The 18678-nt window shown below is 41.2% G+C and overlaps 1 protein-coding gene across 6 annotated transcripts in view; it reads right to left on the bottom strand.

Moving 5' to 3' along the window:
- The window catches only part of LOC139612564 (collagen alpha-6(VI) chain-like), a 69198-nt gene that overhangs the window by 12253 nt on the left and 38267 nt on the right, over window positions 1–18678 (bottom strand). For all 6 annotated transcript variants that reach the window (XM_071468238.1, XM_071468236.1, XM_071468240.1 and 3 more), the window contains 19 exons: window positions 17978–18538; window positions 16960–17517; window positions 14254–14832; window positions 13253–13831; window positions 12788–13143; window positions 11896–11974; window positions 10972–11117; window positions 9211–9303; window positions 8063–8116; window positions 7672–7743; window positions 7503–7529; window positions 7284–7328; window positions 6526–6579; window positions 5535–5597; window positions 3784–3849; window positions 3351–3404; window positions 2600–2635; window positions 2419–2481; window positions 2267–2329 (listed from right to left, as the gene is read on the bottom strand). In XM_071468238.1, coding sequence (XP_071324339.1) covers window positions 2267–2329; window positions 2419–2481; window positions 2600–2635; window positions 3351–3404; window positions 3784–3849; window positions 5535–5597; window positions 6526–6579; window positions 7284–7328; window positions 7503–7529; window positions 7672–7743; window positions 8063–8116; window positions 9211–9303; window positions 10972–11117; window positions 11896–11974; window positions 12788–13143; window positions 13253–13831; window positions 14254–14832; window positions 16960–17517; window positions 17978–18538 — 3548 coding nt within the window. The remainder of the gene's footprint in view (window positions 1–2266; window positions 2330–2418; window positions 2482–2599; window positions 2636–3350; window positions 3405–3783; window positions 3850–5534; window positions 5598–6525; window positions 6580–7283; window positions 7329–7502; window positions 7530–7671; window positions 7744–8062; window positions 8117–9210; window positions 9304–10971; window positions 11118–11895; window positions 11975–12787; window positions 13144–13252; window positions 13832–14253; window positions 14833–16959; window positions 17518–17977; window positions 18539–18678) is intronic.

The raw sequence follows: 18678 nt of genomic DNA, 5'->3' as shown, positions 1-18678 counted from the left end.
GAGTCTGGTTTGGGGGGGGTGGACTCTGTGACTGCAGCCACAACCACAGGAGGTGCTTTATTTATCCATCACACACCTGAGTCAGCAGAGGCAGGTAAAGGAAATGTTCTGATCTTTTTAAATGTAACAGAAAAAAACAGAAGAGAGCAGAGCTGTGAGTCACAGGAACAGCAGCAAGCGAGCTCTGAAGAACTGAGTCATAAATCTGTTGATCAGTAAACTGGACTTTTATTGGACTCGTGCAGTAAATTTCATTACACTGAGACAAATCACAGACGGGAAACTGCAGCAGCTTCTGTACAAACTGGAAACGTTTCCCTCTGTAGACAACAGAGAGTCTGTTGTTGTTAATGGAAGGTAGATGACCTGTTGTTCAGGTTCCCTCCTGCTGTTTGTCACTTTCCCCTTTTATGTTCCTGAGGTTTTTTTTCCTCAGATTTTTGTTACATTTGCAAAGTTGGACTCTTGTGTTTTCTTTCTTAAATAAATCTTGGATCATTACCAGCTCTGCTCTGTTGTCTACATTTGGGTCCATAAGTCCTGAACCGTGATGTCACTCATAGTTTTCTATGTCAGTTTTCAGTGTCTGTGTTTTGGTTTTGTGGAGCAGTTAATCTGTCCATCAGCTGAGCTCTTGAACCTGGACACCACATCACCTGTTGTAAAGTCACTGCAGTGCACATTAGTCTCCTTTACATTGTAGTATTGATTTATTGATTGATTAATTGATTGTTGTACTTTGTTCCATCTGTTTACTGTCAAACTTTCTTCTTCAAATACAAAAAGGAAAAATGACTCAATACTTTAACACACTGCACAAACTCACAGGTTTCAGGTCAAAGAGCAGTTTCCTCTAAAGGCGCCACAGCTTCAGCTTAAACAAACTGCTGCACATTTTTAACCAATCAGAAGCCAGAGCTGACTGCTGTCATCACCGGTCCTGATTAGACCTGCTGCAGTGAAACTACGGAGCTGCTCCTCAGCAGCTCCACCACAGCAAAGTGTAAAACGTTTACTGTAATAAAAATAAAAATAAAAATAAAATAATGGGCAGTTGTAATGAGCAGTGCAGCCTGTAGGGAACGCTACAGCAGCGATGACTGTGAGGCAACACGTTTCATTTCCTTCTGAGTCTTTGTTTATTTCTGACACTGATCAGTTGAACGACCTCCTTGTGAACACAGATGAGTGGAGGACGACTCAGATGCAGCTCTGATCAGAACCTGTGTGTTCACAGCTGCTGTCCACCTCACAAACCTGATCTCATCAATATCTGAACCACAGTCACTGAGGGGGACCAGGCCCAGACTGGAACCAGAGACCTGATGAGTCTCGTACATCAGGCGACGGCAGCATCTGTCAGAATCTCCAGATTTGTGACTCAGTGGTTCAAGTGTCAAATGTGACGACCACAGAATTAGGGATCGTTTCCCGCACTCGTTAATCAGAGTCAGGAGGTCTGGATTTCACTGGTCATCATCCAGCTCCTCAGGAACAAACTAAATAAAAACCTAAATAAAAATCTCATGTGTTTCTCTACACGCTAAATTTGAATTTGATTTATTGTTTTTGAAAGTATTTCTGAAAATATGTTTTTTTTTTAAACCTTTGAGAGGATTTTTATTTTCAATGAATTAAAATGAAGGAGGATTTCACTCTTTATAAAACTCGACATGTTTCTATTTAACTTCTTTTAGGACAACGCTTCAATGAAGGACTGCAAAATAAATTATTATTGATTCTTATTGAATTCTTACTGATGATCCACTGCTTTGAAAAAAATCATCAAACTGTTATTTAGGATTTTTTTGGTCAAACATAAAAAGTATCAGATACACAACATGACCAAAAGTATATGGACAGCCAAATGTGCCAGTCTCTGCTTTCTCTCTACCAGATGTTTAGAATCGTCCACATATTTATGACTCTGCACCATAAACAGGCCTCAGCACAGTAATGAGTGTGATGAGCCACAGTCTGATCCAAACATGATGAAACTGTATGAATATTTACTGACAGACTTCAGATGGAGGACCTAAGGTTCTTTCCAGGAAACTTCCTGGGAAATATTAGATATTATTTATTAGAGCCATTAAGAAACCATCAGTCACTGAGAGACGACATTTCTCACGTTGCTGTTAGATAAATATAAAAATATAAAAACTGTTTTGTGATGAGTAAATGGAAACACTCTGTCTCTCAGCTGGTCTGAGGTCAGCTGACTGGTGTTAATGACAAGGACCAAATGAAAAGTTTATGTACTGACCTGAGGTCCAGGGAGCCCAGGGATACCTCTTGGTCCAGGCTGACCTCTGACCCCTCTGGAACCCTGCAGGAACAACGTGGACTGATTTAAGACTCTTGTCTTGGTATCGGGCTGAGACTTAACTCTATTGGGAAGTTGCTGTGATGATTCACCTGTGGACCAGAAGCACCTGGGCTGCCTGGTACTCCTGGATCTCCTGGTCCTCCGGGTGCACCCTGCAGACACACACACACACACACACACACACACACAGATTAAAAAGGGCTCTCAGTTGTTTAGTGGTCATGTAAACCAGCACCAGCAGCACTGAGTGTTTTTTGACTTCCTCTCTACCTTGTCACCGAGCGAGCCTCTCCTTCCATCTGGACCCTGGAGGAAAAACAGCAGCGTTACACATCATTACACCTGAAGAACTACAGATATTTAACATTATTAAAAGAGTCAGACTGTATTAAATCACAGACTGGCAGAGTTACAGGCTGTGATCCACATAAGACCAAGCCAAGACAAGACAACAACAGACTGGTCTGACAGATGTGGGACCTCGGCCACTAGAATGAGAGCTGGGGGCAGTAACTGTTGATTTTGTTCAGTCTATTCTACATTTATTTTAATTTCTATCTCAGTCTATCACACATCTGTAAACCAACAATCCCAAAATATTTCAAGACCAAAGAAAAACTGGAAAGATGAGGTTTTAACAGGACACGGCTGCTGTGTGCAGGATGTGAATATACTGAGGGAGGGAAACAACTGACGCAGCATCTGGGACATGACATCCTCAACCAGTGTGTCAGAATTATTTTTTTTGGTGTTTGTGTTTCAAACACCAAAAAACAGCAGATTTAAGCATCAAGAGCCAGAAAGTCTGTCAGATATTATATATAGTCAGATTAAAAACAGAACCATCCAAATCTGATCCGGAGTCTCTAGCATGACCTTAAGTCAAAAAAACACTGGCTCCTACATTTCCCATAATGCAACTGGATAGTGAATTTCAATAGAATTCACTGAATTTCATATATAAACTAACAGTTAACTGTTCCCTGCAGCAGATTTGAAAGCAGATGTTACAAAATCTCACCGAGTTTCCGACGACTCCACTCTCACCTGGCCGTCCGTCCTGTCCAGGTGCGCCCTGCAGAGTTAAACACACCACAGTGTGGATACAACAAGTGCACTGACAAAGTAAGATTCATCAAATCGTGTGTAAATGTCGATTTTGTTTGCAATGTAACAATCTTAAACCTAGCTGTTAGAGGAGAGCTGCAGGTTCTGAAGGTGTTTTCCTTACAATCTATTATTACATGTTGATTCTCTGTTCATGAAAACATGAATGTCTTCATACAGGTGAGAACAGAACTGAGTCACCTGACCAAAGTCACCTGACAGTGTCTGTGATGATGAACAGAATTTAATCTTTAGTCTGATATGACCTTTAACCTTTAGTCTGATGTGACTTTGTTTCTCTTCATGTCTGCTTCAGAGCATCGATCTCAATAAATCTGTGTTGTTACCGGTAAACCTGGGTTGCCGGGGTCTCCTTTGGCTCCTGGGACGTTGTTGTCGGCACCAGGTTCACCCTGTCAGCCGAAACACAGACACAGTCTCAGTCATTCTTCAAAGATGAACTCACTGAAGTGCAGCTTCATTAATAACTGATAAACTGATTTGGCTGATTCCCTCTGATCAGATTTTCCCTCACAAGAGCTTATAATAATCCAGTGTTATGATCAACCCTCAGCCTCAGCAGAACAACTTCTCTCTGAGAACCACAGAGTTCCACAGAGAAGTTTAAATGTTTTTGCTGTAAACTCACGACATCATTTTCACTGATAACTAATAACAACTGTTATATTTTCTACAGTAAAAACTCAAAGAAAGTTTTCTTGTCTGCGTCTGTTCTTTGGATTTGATAAAGCTTAAGACATTTAAACTGAATATTAGCTCCTCACTTGAAATTCTGCTCCCTGTCTCCACTTCAACAGCAGCAGCTGATTTGTTGCTTTACTTGTTGGAACTGTGTGAATATGAAGCCTTAAAAACCGACAAGAGAAATTTCTTCGGATGATTAAATAAAAAATAATTATCAGTCAACTGAAGGTTTCAATTACAGATGTGATTTCCAGCAGTTTGGGAGGAAAGTGACAAAAAAATTAGATTTGTTTCTTTAAGGGATTTTCAAACTGGAACTTAGGTATTTAGGGATTTACTTTGACAGGATCACCCTGACTCTTCCTCCCTGTTCTTTTAAGATGTTAATAAATCAGCTGAAAATCTATCATATGTCTGTAAATCACAGTTCTCCAGGGTTTTAACAGGATACAGCCACTGTGTGCAGAATCTATTTGAACATACTGCGGCATCTCTGACAGGATCATGTTCAGTTTTTTTAGCAATTCTGAGGAAAATCTATCAGTCTGTGCTGATTTCACATTATTTGTCCCATTAGTTGGATCTGACACTGCCTCAGTGTTTTATTTCAACCTTTGTCTACAGGAGCTTTATAGAGTCACACAACTCCTTCAAACTGTAAACACTGATTTGAAATTTGTATCTAACTGAATAAAAGCAGGAGAAGAATCTAAAAGAGGAATCCAGTTGTGTTGTTACTGGTATTTTAAATCAGCAGGAAACATTTTCCAGCCTAAACAAAGAGATAGACTGAGAGTGTGGACTGATGCGGTTTGATCTGGTTTGTTCAACAATATGATTCAGAAAATAGCAGCATACCAGAGCTGTTATATAAACACAGACCCAAGAACATAACGTACGAACAAATGTAAATATTCAGAGAGTAAGTCAACCATCAAACCAACCAGAAAAAGAGCAGGAGCATTTTTTCTCTTTATTTTTCTGTAAAAGTCTGTGTGTGTGTGTGTGTGTGTGTGTGTGTGTGAGTGAGCAGGGTCACGGGGTCACTGAGGTGAGGTGGTCGCCACCTTCACCTGCTGCTGTACACTCACAGCTCTCTGGACTCTTATGGCCCTGGGTCTTGGCTCTCAGGCTGGGCTGAAAACACTAATACTCCTACATTACTGAAAACACACTAATTTAACCTGATTTCTAATTGATAGAGAAAAGTTTTCTAAAAGGCTTTAATTATTTGTTTTACATTTGATGTCTGAAGAGTTTTGTCTGATGAATGAAAACTATGAAGACTTTATAAATCCAAACATCTATGTTCTGCTTCTGTTTATCCAGACCAGGGTCACAGGACCTGGACCTTTACAGTATCCCATCATGTTACACTTCAGATGGTACTCACCGGATCTCCTCTCAGTCCTCGCTGTCCTTTCAGCCCCGCCTCCCCTCTGATACCTGGGATACCCTGAGGACGACAGTTAAACCTGTCAATCAACCAGCCAGAGGTCAGAGTTCAACGCCTTTGAGCATGTCAGAGTGACGGCCTCATCTGATGGGCGTAGCAGCTACAGGGGAATTCCACTGAAGGGAATAAAATACTGAACAGACGTCACTCAGGTGCTGTTTTGTTGTGTTTGTTGTAAATTAATAATTTGTTCTTTTGTTACGATGCGACATGTAGTTTTGTTGCTATTAAATAAAAATCAAATAAATAAAAATAAATCAATAAAGTGACTGACTGACAACAAAAAAACAAAAACAAACAACCAAAAAAGTATTATTCAATCATTAATTTTCTGATGTTCATTACTAAGTCAATTAGTGTTAAGTTAATTAAATGCACCTAATTTATAAAATGATGTATTATATTCTAATTTTGAAGGCATTTTTTAATGTGATCATAAAATCAAATGTACATTACATTTTATGTAATCACTAATCAATAATTAATATAATATTCAAAATGTTTTAATTGACAAATTATTCAATTAATTTAATCATTGATTAATAATTTACAAAAAGAAATGCAGAAATAATTAAATCAATACAATCAATTCAATTATACAATAAAATATAATTATTTATTGTGTTAATTAACCTGTGCTAATGTGCTAACAAAACATCTAATCTAATTGTTTCACTTTAAATAAAAAAATTTAATTTATTTATTTTATTTTTTTTATTCTACCCTTGGTTAAATGGTGGAAAACCTATTTACATTTTAACAGTGTGTATGGTACAACTTCTAATTAATTAACTGCTAATTAAAATGTGAAAATGCAAAATTTTGTGCTGAATAAAATGTGGTGTTTAATTGGTGAATCGATTTCTGGTTTGATAAATACAGACAATGATCAGATATTGATGAATAAAAAAATAATATATTTTTTTACTGGGTTTCCTGGGTGTCCTCTCTCTCCTCGAGCTCCATTGTTTCCTGTCACTCCCTGCGAACACAGAACCAGAGAAACACAGCTCAGCACCGAGAGCCTGGAAACCCCCCCAAACAGCTCATTTCCTGACCACACCCGCTCATTTCCTCCATCACGAAAACAAAAACAAAGATCTTCATCATGCGGCATCATCTGATCTCATCATCACTCTCAACCTTTTCTGAAAATATGGTAGCAGATAAATGGAATTTCTTTATTCGCCCTTTTTATTTGTATTTATCGTAGTTTGCCTTTTAGTCTGTTTGACAATGAAAGAAACTGAATCACCGTGATACTGAAGAAAACCTAAAAACATGAGGATTCTGAATGAAGTTCTGCACTGATGAGCATCTTTGTGAAGTGTGGGTCACACTGAATTTAAAAATGTGTGTATCATATTTGTGTGTTCAGATTTGACTGAGTTATGACTCTGAGAAGAAGCATCATTTTTAATGCAAACAATAGCAAACGGATGGTAAATGTTTTAAGAGCCATAATCTGACCATGCTGCTGAGCGGCCGAACTGCTGCTGCTGTTGTTAGACCTGAACGCACCTGTCTCTATCACCTCACAGTGTCTTTCCCTCCACACCTCCTTTACAGATCTCACGTCTCCCTGGGGAGATGCTTCACAGTTTGACTCTAACTTAGATACATTACATTATGATTTTCTTTATTCCTTAAACACATGAGCAGATCTGTAGCTGCTGAAGTTGGTACCTGTTCTCCGTTGACTCCGTCCAGTCCGTCCTCTCCGTCTTCACCCTGCAACGTTGGAAGAGACTCCAGTGTCAGCAAATCTCCTTCTCTCCGTCTGCGTCTTCCACTTTGACTCTATCTGGACTTTAATGTTTATCCAAACATTCCTCACTACATGCAGCTCATCACACAACTTCCTCACTTAACTGACTTTACATTCCAGCGGCCTGATTCACTCACCCTGTTTCCCCGGAGGCCTCGGTAGCCCTGTGGACACACACAGCAGGAATCAGACACATCGTCAATATCTGGCTAATGACAGCTGTTTCTCTCACATTATATGAGTGATTAGGAATCTCAGATAACATCGGAGTACAGGATTTCAGCGTAGCATTGAGCAGTGCTGTACCTTTGGTCCTCTGATCCCAGAACATCCCTCAGCACCCTGAGGTCCACTGGGTCCAGGAGGTCCCCGCTCGCCCTGCAACGTACAAACAAAGTGAGCAGTGATGCATCGTGTGGGAGTCCAGCAGGGGGCTCTGCTGAGTCAGCTCTGAGGTCACCGCTGTGACCTCACACTGATCATTTTAACCCTGAGTCGTTCCATCACTTTGGTCCAGACTGTAAGGTCTCCACAGACATTCACACGTTCAGGTTCCCTCAGGATGAACTGCACCGACTCTGCTGATCCTCTGACTTTTCCTCCAGCGCCACCATCAGGTCACATTTTAATGTGTCCGACACGTTCAGTGTTTAAATGAGTGAGTGAATGTGGACAAGTTGAATGTGGAAGCACTTACAGCGACACCCTCCTCTCCTGGGAATCCAGGGTAACCCTTCTGTCCGGACAGGCCCTGTTCAGAAAACAGAAACAACAAGTTCAGTCGCAGAGAAATTCACAGAAACACTCCCTGTGTTTTATTTCTGGTCCATTCTTATTTCAATATCCATCATCAGTCACAACCTGTGTGAGGTGAACTACGTCTGCTCTTTTACCTCATCACTAGTTTCTCTTTTCAGGAGAGGAACCTGTTCTGCTGTTGACATCATCTTAGTGACAAACATGTAAACTGTACAATCAGCCAATGAAAGAAAAATATTCTAATCATCAGTGAAACCAGTGGTTGGCTCATGATCGCTCATATATCATCATATGTCTAACAGATGTTATCACTTCCAATAAAGAGACATTTCACTTCTAAATCTCTCACCTGGTTTCAGTTCAATACATGTTTGAGGCCCAGAAACATCAAATGATCCAAAGTTTAACCAAATGTTGGAACAAAAGTCCAGAATCTGAATCCAGATCAGTGGATCAGAACTTTATGAATCACCTGATCTCAGACAGTAAAATGACTCAGGATCAATGATCTGATCAGAGATCAGTCACAGGAGACAGTTTACTGCACAATGAAGTACTTTTACTATGATACTGCAACTACAGGAAGTACTTCTACTGTGATACCGTAGCTACACGAAGTACGTTTATTGTTACACTGTAACCGCAGGAAGTACTTTTACTGTGATACTTTAACTACATCATGTATTCTGACTGTGATACTCACAGGAGACAGTTTACTGTCATATACAAATACTTTCATACATTAATAGGATTCTGAAAACACAGTTTTTACTTGTAATAAAGTATTTTTACATCATTGTACTTTTTGTGAGTAAATGATCTGAGTACTTTGTCCACCTCATTCCTCTCTCATTCCTCTCAGCCGTGAGAAAAGCAGGCGTCCCCTGCTCTGCCCTATGTAACACTATACATTTAACACTGACCTTGGAATACATGGAAAAAGGGACTTGTCCTGCTTTTACTTTGAAATATCCCATATTAAACCAGGCCAGGTGTCTGGACCAGCCTTCTTATGGCTTTTGACACGTTTTCCAAAACATTCCTGACATCATGTTGGAAGTTTAAAGGTTCATATAATCCAGTCACCTTTGACCCCGGGGAGCCCCGAGAGCCACGGATGCCTTCGTGTCCCGAACATTTGCACATGACGTTGCAGCACTCCCGGTCTGACACGGTGTCCTGCGGAGAGACAGAGAGCAGGGAGGGGGAACCGTTAACATGGAACATCACAGGTTCAGTCTGTCTGTGGAGCTTCTTTTAATCAACAGTAAAAGATGAGTTAACCAATAAAATCATAGAATGAAAATACATTTACCTCCTGACTGTTTTAAATAGTTTTATCAGTGTATCAAGTCAGAGTGTGTGTGTGTGTGTGTGTGTCTGATAGGTCTCTTACTAAGTTAAGTTGTTTGTCTTTGCTCCCTTATTCAAACCTTCAATAAAATGTTAATCATAAAATAATAAAACAGCAGGTGTTATTTATTTTCACTGAGGGCCTGTTTTTATTCTTTTATTTCTTCTGCTTCAGGTTTTGGCTGGTGATTTTTAAACTTTTTTTTGTTTTTTTTTTGGACAGCTCTTACAAAAGCAGGGACACTTTTCCACTACAGTTTACAGAATTCCTGTTATTTATTTTCCATTGCCAATGGCCATTCCTTAACATATGCATATTTTCTCCTGTCAACACCTCCCTGAGGGTTTTTTGTTCCTGCAAACACACACGTCTGGACAGGAAAACCCTCTCTGGACAAATGAATTTCTCTGATTCTCATCATGTTGACAAAAGGAATCTCTCCATCACCTTATCCTCAGCTTTCATCTGTGACCTGCTGCTGCAACAAAAGCCAAGAATCAGACGAGTCTGACGGACACCAGACTTCAAAAACAACAAGACAGAGCTGGTGGAAATATTTTGGTGACAAGCACAACTGTTCCAACACACTGAGACAAGTTATTTGTTTTCAGTCTCATGAGAAGATATGTCAGACTTCCAAGTGTTCACTCTGACAGGATAAACAGCAAAAACCCAAGAGGCTTCACAACAACTCAACTAAAAAACAAACATGTTTCATGAAAGATTAGCTCCATAACACTGATAACAACTGACAAACATAAAGACATGAAATAAATGAAGCAGCTGATCAGCAGGTAGGCGTGTTCCAGTTTCACTTCTGAGGAGTCCAGTGCAGGACGTGGTTAGCCTAGCTTAGCACAAAGACTGGAAGCAGAGGGACACTGCTAGCCTGGCTCCATCCAACACGAAAAAATGTTATCATCTTGTTTTTGTTGGAAGGAAAATTAGGGTCCAGTTCCACTAACAAGCTCTCAAACTGGGATTCATTTCACTGGGATCAACACAATCAAAGGAATAAGTCAGGGTGCTGACGAAAATCTGTTTTCACGCCCCACTTTTTTGCCTATTTTTGGATTAGCTGGGAGATAGGCGGAGTCAGGCACTGCCAAGATGGAAGTGAAGACAGTGAAGCAGCCCAATTCAGAAACCTGATGGTAACGTCACGGACAGAGCCCAAACTTCCCAGCCCCAACAGGAGGGGGTGTTACATGAAGCAGCTTTTGTTCATTTGATGTAGCTTCACTTCCCTTCACTTGTGTCCATTAACCAGGTAAATATTTAGTATACTACACAGCTGGATGGTGTGTTTTCAACCAGGAGGGTAAATTTACTTCACAAATTAAATGAACCTATTTCCAGATATTATTTTAGAATGAAGTCTCATTTATTCTGTCGTAGAGCTCTGTCCAGTCAGAGATGAACATGTCAATAGGATGTTTGTTCTTTCTGGTAGAATTTCACTGATGTGAGGACGTTGGTTGTTGTTGACTTACAATCTGTTTGAGGATGGTGCTGCCGACACTCGGCATGCCGATGCTCAGTGGCAGTTTGTAGCCGAATCCTCGACCGAACTCCACCATCTGCAGCTGGGCGGGGTCACGCACTCCCTCCAGAGCCACGGTCAGCAGAGCGCTGACCCCTGCAGACAAAACACACAAAAAAATGTTTTGTTATCTCTACAAACTGCATTATTAGCTGTCACTACAGTGCACTCCATGTATTTTAACTGTGTTAGCACAACGACCAGCGCAAAGTGGTAGAACTTGCACCTGCTGTTTTGGTTCATGTAGGTGCAGCAGCGCAAAGTGCAAAAGGGCTGAGGGACTCAGGCAGTGACATCACTGGCCTCATCGCTCTGAAACAGCTGAGCCAATCACAGCAGCGTCCGCACTGTCCTGCACGCTGCTGTAATCTGACATCTCCCAGTTGAACAACAGAATATCACGACAGTATGACGTCTGTAGTATTGTATGAGGCTGTTCTGTAGCAGCCTGGCGTCATTTACACATCATTTAATAAAATTAAACACAGTGGACGGTCATTAATTTAAATTTTTAAATTCGTAGATCAGCTGGGGAATGATAAATTAAAGGGTCTTATTTACACTTTAAACATTATTCCATCATTTCTGCGCATTTGTGTCGTACATTTAGTTTGCTCCTGTTGATAAAACCACCAGGTTGACAGCAGATTGCCGTTGCCACTGGATAAATTGTGGTTGTTTCTTCTTAGCACAAAGTCTGAGACACATTTTACACCAAAATACTAACCACTCATTTTGCTTTGCCTCGCCTAGTGCTACCACAAAAATAGGCCCTTAACTTTCATTATTAACTTGATCATTTACATATAAGTAGGTATTGTAAACAGAAGAATGTTTGGTCTCCACATAAACCTGTCAGCCTGTCAGTTTTTACCAGATTTTCGCAGTAGCTCTGATTCATGTTCCAGGGTCATCACATCTTCATCAAGTCCATCTGAGAAGATCACCAGCACCTGATGGATGAGGTTAGTCACACGTTAGAGTGCTTTTATTGTTAAAGAACTCCATAAGAAAACACATATCAGCACCTTATTTTGACAGATCTGCAAATTATTCTAACCATCAATCAAAGAGCTTTGCAATACTACAATATCATTAACTCAGCCCTGGATTATAGAACAAGGTTTACAAGGTTTGATTTTACTGGATTAAAAGATACGGCTGGTGATTAGCATTAAACAAAATTTTGACAAAGTGGAGAGTTAACCAGAAAACTGGTTCAGAGGTGTCTTCTTCTACTGGCCAGGTTCCTAATAGTTCATGGTTTGCGTAATCTTATTCTGGCACCAGATTTGTGGTTTGGCATCAAGTAAAGCCACAATTAGAACCAGAGTGTTTATACAACCACATGAAAGTATTCAAAATTCAATTAAGAGTAATTTCCCTGACTTCCTGGACTTAGATCCTCATATGTCTACAGTCGTCAGCTGCAGAAAGTCTTACTCCAGATAGTGTTATGGTGGACTCATTTTCACTTTCATTTATTGTAGGCAAATTACTACTCTTTCATTACTTTAACACCTGGCTGGCTGAGCTACAGCTTCAAGTGATCAGTTCTGTTCACTTCAGCAGGAAACTATATGGAAGAGTTTACCAGCTATGAAAACAGTTTATTGTGCAAACTTCAGTGGTGAGTAACAAAATAGCTGGAACTCTAAAGACTCTTTTCCCTTCTCATTGTTTGTCTTTGTTTTTCTGAGACTGAAGCAGCTGATGTTATAAACAACACTTAAACAATGTCTCAGACTTCATGGTTTCAGACTCACCTTCACACCTGCATTGGACTGAACTCTGAACTTTTCCTCAAAGGATTTCAGCAAGGCAGTGTTGAAATATGTAGGCTCCACCAAATTTGAGGTCATGACTTTCCTCAGCACTTCCTCGTTGTAGCCCTCAAAGTTGAAGTCGTACAGGGTCTGTCCTTCACGGCCCACCACCCGGTAGGCAATGCTGGTCTTGACAGGTGCAGGGCCGATGCAACACAGGCCTGGTACTGATGAAATGTAATGGGTGATCTCTGGCAGGAAGGTCTGGAGCTTGGTGTGACCGCTGATCAGCATCTCACGAGCAGCTCCAGATCTTTGAGAAATATCAAATCCCATGGCGATATCAATGGTGCAGTCTGCAGAAAAGGGAACATGTCTTTACCTTTGGCAGTCTTAGACATAGAGGAACATGGTGGAAAACACAGAGAGACAGACAAAGAGGCAAAGTCACACTTTTCAACTTACCACTTTGTTCTTCGATGGGTTTAGATTTGCAGATGGTGTCAATCACCTTTTGCTTGATCTTTTCCAAACTACCAAAGTTCTGCACAGTAAAAAGCCTCTCCGGGGTGCCGGTGATCTGCAGGAGCTCCAGGTCGTGGACATCTCCAATGCCAATGGCAAACACCTCTATCCCGAGAGCCCTGAGACGATCGGCTGCATCCTCCACGTCATCCTGTGATTCGCCATCTGTGATCAACACCAGATTCTGGGAAATCCCGGCAGATCTACGGCTGCCCCGTGCGGCCTGAAAATAATCCTTGATGGAATCCAGGGCCAGTCCAATGTTGGTTCCTCCACCGAGCTGCTGCATATCCACGATGTGCTTAGTCACAGCTTGCTCACTGTAGAACTGGTTGAGGTAAAACTCTGGCTGAAAGGTGCTGCTGAACTGGGCAAGTCCAACACGAACTAAATCTTCACTGACTTTGAAGCTATTCACTAGGTCTGTTGTGAACTTCTTCATGATGGTGTAATCCTGCGGGTTGATGCTGCCAGACTGATCAACTAGGAAGACCAGATCAGCCTTCTGTTTTTCACAGACTGCAAAAGCAAAGAGAGAAACGTTGTCCACATTATTAATAAATAAGTGCATCATATATTTGTCACTTTCATATTACTGGTATATCGCCTCATATGCCAGCACTATGATTCACTCAAAGTAAGTTTACTGAAATGGTAAGGTTAGGGGTTACCCCAACCCTATCATTTTACCATCCCAGATATACAGTCATATTATACTGCTAATATTATAATATCAGAATATTTTGAGAAAATGTTTCCTCAGAAAATCTCCAACCTTCACAAGACTGTGTATTTCTTTTTGTGACTTGGGTGCACCCACTAAATGTTCTGATGAAAACTGACTTTGGGAGATGTAGGCTTGCTTTACGATCCTTTGCATCTTAACTTTTAAGATGTACAACGACTGTCTACCAAGGTGCTCTAATACTTCTGCCTCTTACCTGGCTTGGTGGAATTGCAGAGGACATGAGTAATATTCTTGTGCAGAGTTTCCAGGGCCTCGAAATTGTCCACATAGAACACTCTGGATGCTTCATGACCAGCCATGATCTCTAGCTGTGTCCTGTTCGCTCCTTCCACTCCAATACTGAAGACGTTGATCCCTTTGTCTCGCAGTGCCAAGGATGGTGCAACAAGATTGTTACGATCGGTAGCATCACCATCTGTGATCACCATGAGAATCTGAGGCACCTGGAGTGCTGCCCGACCACCATTTTCAGCATCAAAGTACTGTAATGAGTATGTCAGGGCCCTGCCAGTGAAGGTGTCTCCATATGGGGACTTCAGCGCTGCTATTGCCTGAAGAACTTCTCGTTTGGAGCTATACTGTTTCAGCGTAAAAATAGAATTGGGGTTGGTGGAGTAGAGAATAACCCCAAAGCGAGTCAGGTCTTTTCCAACTGTGGTTTGGTTCACCATTGACTCCATGAACTTCTGCATGCTCCTAAACTTTTGCAGGGTGATGCTTGTAGAGCCGTCCACCAGGAAAATAATATCAGCTTTTTCTGTCTTCTTACACTCTGGTTGGAGATAAAAGGGCAAAGAGTAAATGTGGTCAGAGAGAAGGGTAGAAGGAAAGCTGTTGAAACAATAAGGGGTACATTATAACAAATCAGTAACCTAAGAGAACACGTATATACACACCCACCTTCCAGCTCTCTAACATGTTCAATCCTTTCAGCTAGCAAACTATCAAAAGGGGCTAATTGCAAGTTTTCTCTCCCGCTTAATGCTGTCTCTTGCCAGGAGCAGGTGGTGGGGAGCATTGTTGCATTTACAAGACAAGAGGTTATAATAAGGCCTCTGAGCAGCGCTGTCTTGGACACTATGGTGTTGCTGTCAGAAAGTGACGAGATGGGCCGGGGCTAGCTGGTTAGCATGCTAGCTTCAGTAGAAGAAAATACGTTAATTAGGCGAGATTTAACTTTGGAATCACTTTTCATCGCTGGAGACAGTTCTTGGTGAGTAAAGGAATCAAGTTTGATGCTGACGTCACAATGAAGACCGGTCAGTAAACAGCTGTTAGTGCTAATGATGGCTCTGTAGAACTAGCAAACTTACAGGTAGCTTCTTTAACCAGTCCACCCAAGAGTCAGCTGGATTTTGTTTCTCCTTCCTGTCTTAATAAGTTTTAGGATTATTCTTCTGAACTGACAATAAACTTATCAAATGTGCAGTATAGAGGGAAAAGATCCAAAAATAATTTCTATGGTTATTTTCAAAATATTTACCATTAGCTGACAGTGACACAAGAAGTGACAATGTGTAATCCTGCATTTTCCTGCCTCAGTATTATTAACCTTTCCTGGCTCTTCCTCTAGACCAGGGGTCGGCAACCTTAAACACTCAAAGAGCCATTTGGACCCGTTTCCCACAGAAAAGAAAACACTGAGAGCCACAAACAGCTTTTGACATCTAAAATGAAGATAACACTGCATATATTGTTTTTTACCTTTATGGTACTATAGTGTGTTGCATTTATGAAATCAATGACCTGCTACAGAGAAAACGAAATTTTATTTCTGCTCGCAACAAAAACATTTTGAACTCCGAAAAAAAAGACGCTGGGTTGAAGGTTACTTTCAAATAAAACACTCAATGTCTATTCGAGTTCCCCTCGTCAGCAGTGAAAGCAAATGAATCTGCCCACGTAGCATTAAATGTTCTGTTTTCTTCAAAAACTTTTCTTTTCTTGGATTTATCCATGCTTGGCCTACCGGGGGTCAAAAAGCTCAATAAATCAGGTGCCGGCGGGTGTCCCACATGCACGGTTGTGACGCATATTTCGAGTGACAAAAAATTAAACACGTTTTATTTTAATGTTACAAGATCACCATAATCTTCAAATTTAGGATAACATTTAACTATACTAATGAACTAAAATAAAATAAATTTAAATTAAATACTCATTATTTATTTTCCAAAGCCACAGGGGGCCGCAGCAGAGGGATGAAAGAGCCACATGCGGCCCCAGAGCCGCGGGTTGCCCACCCCTGCTCTAGACTGTAGTTGGGAAGCACAGGGGAGACGCGGGATCTTAGGTTGTGAGGAGTCCTAGCATTTATTTACTGAGAACATCCTAAAGTGCACACACGGCACACTCACGAAAACACTGCTGACTTTTTTTTTTGAACTATGTAACGCTCTGTTCCCAACACTTCTGCTGCCTCTAAGTTTAGTAATAATTTCAGTAAATTACATCATGAACGCAAACAGGCAACAGACCCTCTGTGGTACAGAACGCTGTTCTGGGATCAGATATAAGGAGAGACAGCGCTTCAACTTCAGTATCTTCTAATTGATGTATTGATTAATTTTTAGTTTTTACTGCTTGCTTGCCCTGACGTCACGCCACTGGATTTTTTTTACGTATAAAATAAAAATATTGCTTGTGAACTGAAATGTGAAATTTAAATTAAAGTGTAAAATAAACTAGAATTACCACCTTGTGGCTGTATGTCTCTGCCAACCAGCCAGGTTGCAGGAATTACGGTCACAATCTCCATTTTCTTAGTTACGGTGTTGAATTGTACCCAGAGGTGTTTTGCAGAACATTATGATGTCACAGTGAAGTTGGCCTTTGACTATTTGGATATAAAATGTTATTATTTAATTTTATAACTGTGTTTCGGGATAGTCCGACTCACCTCTCTCTGGATCACAGAGCTCCAAGGCCAGCTGGCTCTCCAGGTCCTTCAGAGCATCAAAGTCCCTCTCAGAATACACCCTATCTGGTGACCCACTGATCTCACGCAGCTGGGTGGTGTTGGCATCCACAACTCCAATGGCATAGACCACTACTCCTTTGGCCCTCAGAGCCATGGCGGGGCCTTTGACCTCATCTTGGGCCTCACCATCTGTTATCACGACCAGCCTCTGCCTCAGGTCAGGACGCCCTCCTCTGGTTGGATCAAAATACTGTGACACATCTGTGATTGCGCCACCTGTGAGCGTGCCTCCACCAACCTGCCTCATGTTATCAATGGCCTTGGACATTTCTTCTTTGGTGTAGTAGCGGTTGAGTGGAAACTCTGCTTGCTGGACAGTGCTGAATTGCATGACACCAACGTGCACCTCATTCTGCCCGATGGCGGACTTGCTGATTACAGATTTCATGAACTCTTTCATTTTGTCATAGTCTTGGGGGTTGATGCTCCCAGAACTGTCAATCAAAAAGATAAGGTCGCCTGGTATGTCTTTGCAAGCTGTGGACAAAGTGGCACAGACATGTCAATATTATATTCTTAGGGTTTCCCTTCCTTTTACTATTTTCAAAGGCTCAACAGAGGCCGAAATATATTTATATTAACAGAATCTTTTCAGTGGCAAGTAAGTGCAACACACCTGACAATCTCAGCTACATCATTTAATTTTCAGTTGATGTATAGTCCATAAGATTTTGAGCTTGTAAAGTAATGCTCACAAATATGGTCATGGTGGCCTACAAGTTAAGCATCTGTGTTCACATCCAGCAAAAGACCTTTGTTGCATGAAATTCCCCGACTTGCCCCTATTTCTGGTCACTATTTTCTGCCAGAAAATAGACCCCAAAAAGAAGCAGAGAGAAAGAAGTAGACAAACCTCAGATGCTGCCACTGTGGGTTGCCACATAATGGATATGGTAGATATACATTTTAAATTCTTATCTAGTCCATATTTCCTTACCATCTTTAGAACAGATGTCTGTTATGATGTCATCCTTGATGGGCCTTAGGGCATCAAAATTGTTGACAAAGAAAGTCCTCTTAGGGTCCCCAGCAATCTCTTGCAGCTCGCCTACATCTGCTGCTTTCACACCGATGGCATAGACTATGACACCCTGCGCCCTCAGCTTTTCTGCAGGAGCAATGACCTCATCAGAGGATTTCCCATCAGTGATGACCACCAGGTACTCTGGGACTTTATGCCCACGAGTTGCCATTGCTCTCTCAAAGTGTGGGCCCATGAATTCCAGAGCGCGTCCTGTCTCTGTCCCACCTCCTATTTGTTTGATATCTTTCACGGCTTTCTCCAATGTCTTGGCATCTGTATAGGTTGTCAGATCAAATTCTAAGTTTGGTGAATCAGCGTATTTTGCAACCCCCAGGCGGACATGTTGTGGACTTATGCGGAAGGTGTTGAGAAACTCGATGATGAACTTCTTCATGTCCTCAAAGTCTGAGGGGTAAATACTTCCTGAGTGATCTATCAGGAAGAATATATCTGCTTCATCTGTTTGCACGCAGCCTGGAAAGGAAATGAAAAAATATTGTGAGTTTTTTTTGTACCAAAGCCCCAGCTGGATGCTCTCTTTACATTTATTCATTAAATGTTCAATGTTTAAAATACTGTTAACATACTCTGTAATTTTGACTGAAATCTTATAT

The sequence above is a fragment of the Trachinotus anak genome, unplaced genomic scaffold (genome assembly GCF_046630095.1).
Source record: "Trachinotus anak isolate AG129_WGS33_773 ecotype Australia unplaced genomic scaffold, CSIRO_AGI_Tana_v1 ptg000032l, whole genome shotgun sequence".
Classification (NCBI taxonomy): Eukaryota; Metazoa; Chordata; class Actinopteri; order Carangiformes; family Carangidae; genus Trachinotus; species Trachinotus anak.
This window is presented reverse-complemented; position numbering and strand designations above follow the sequence as displayed.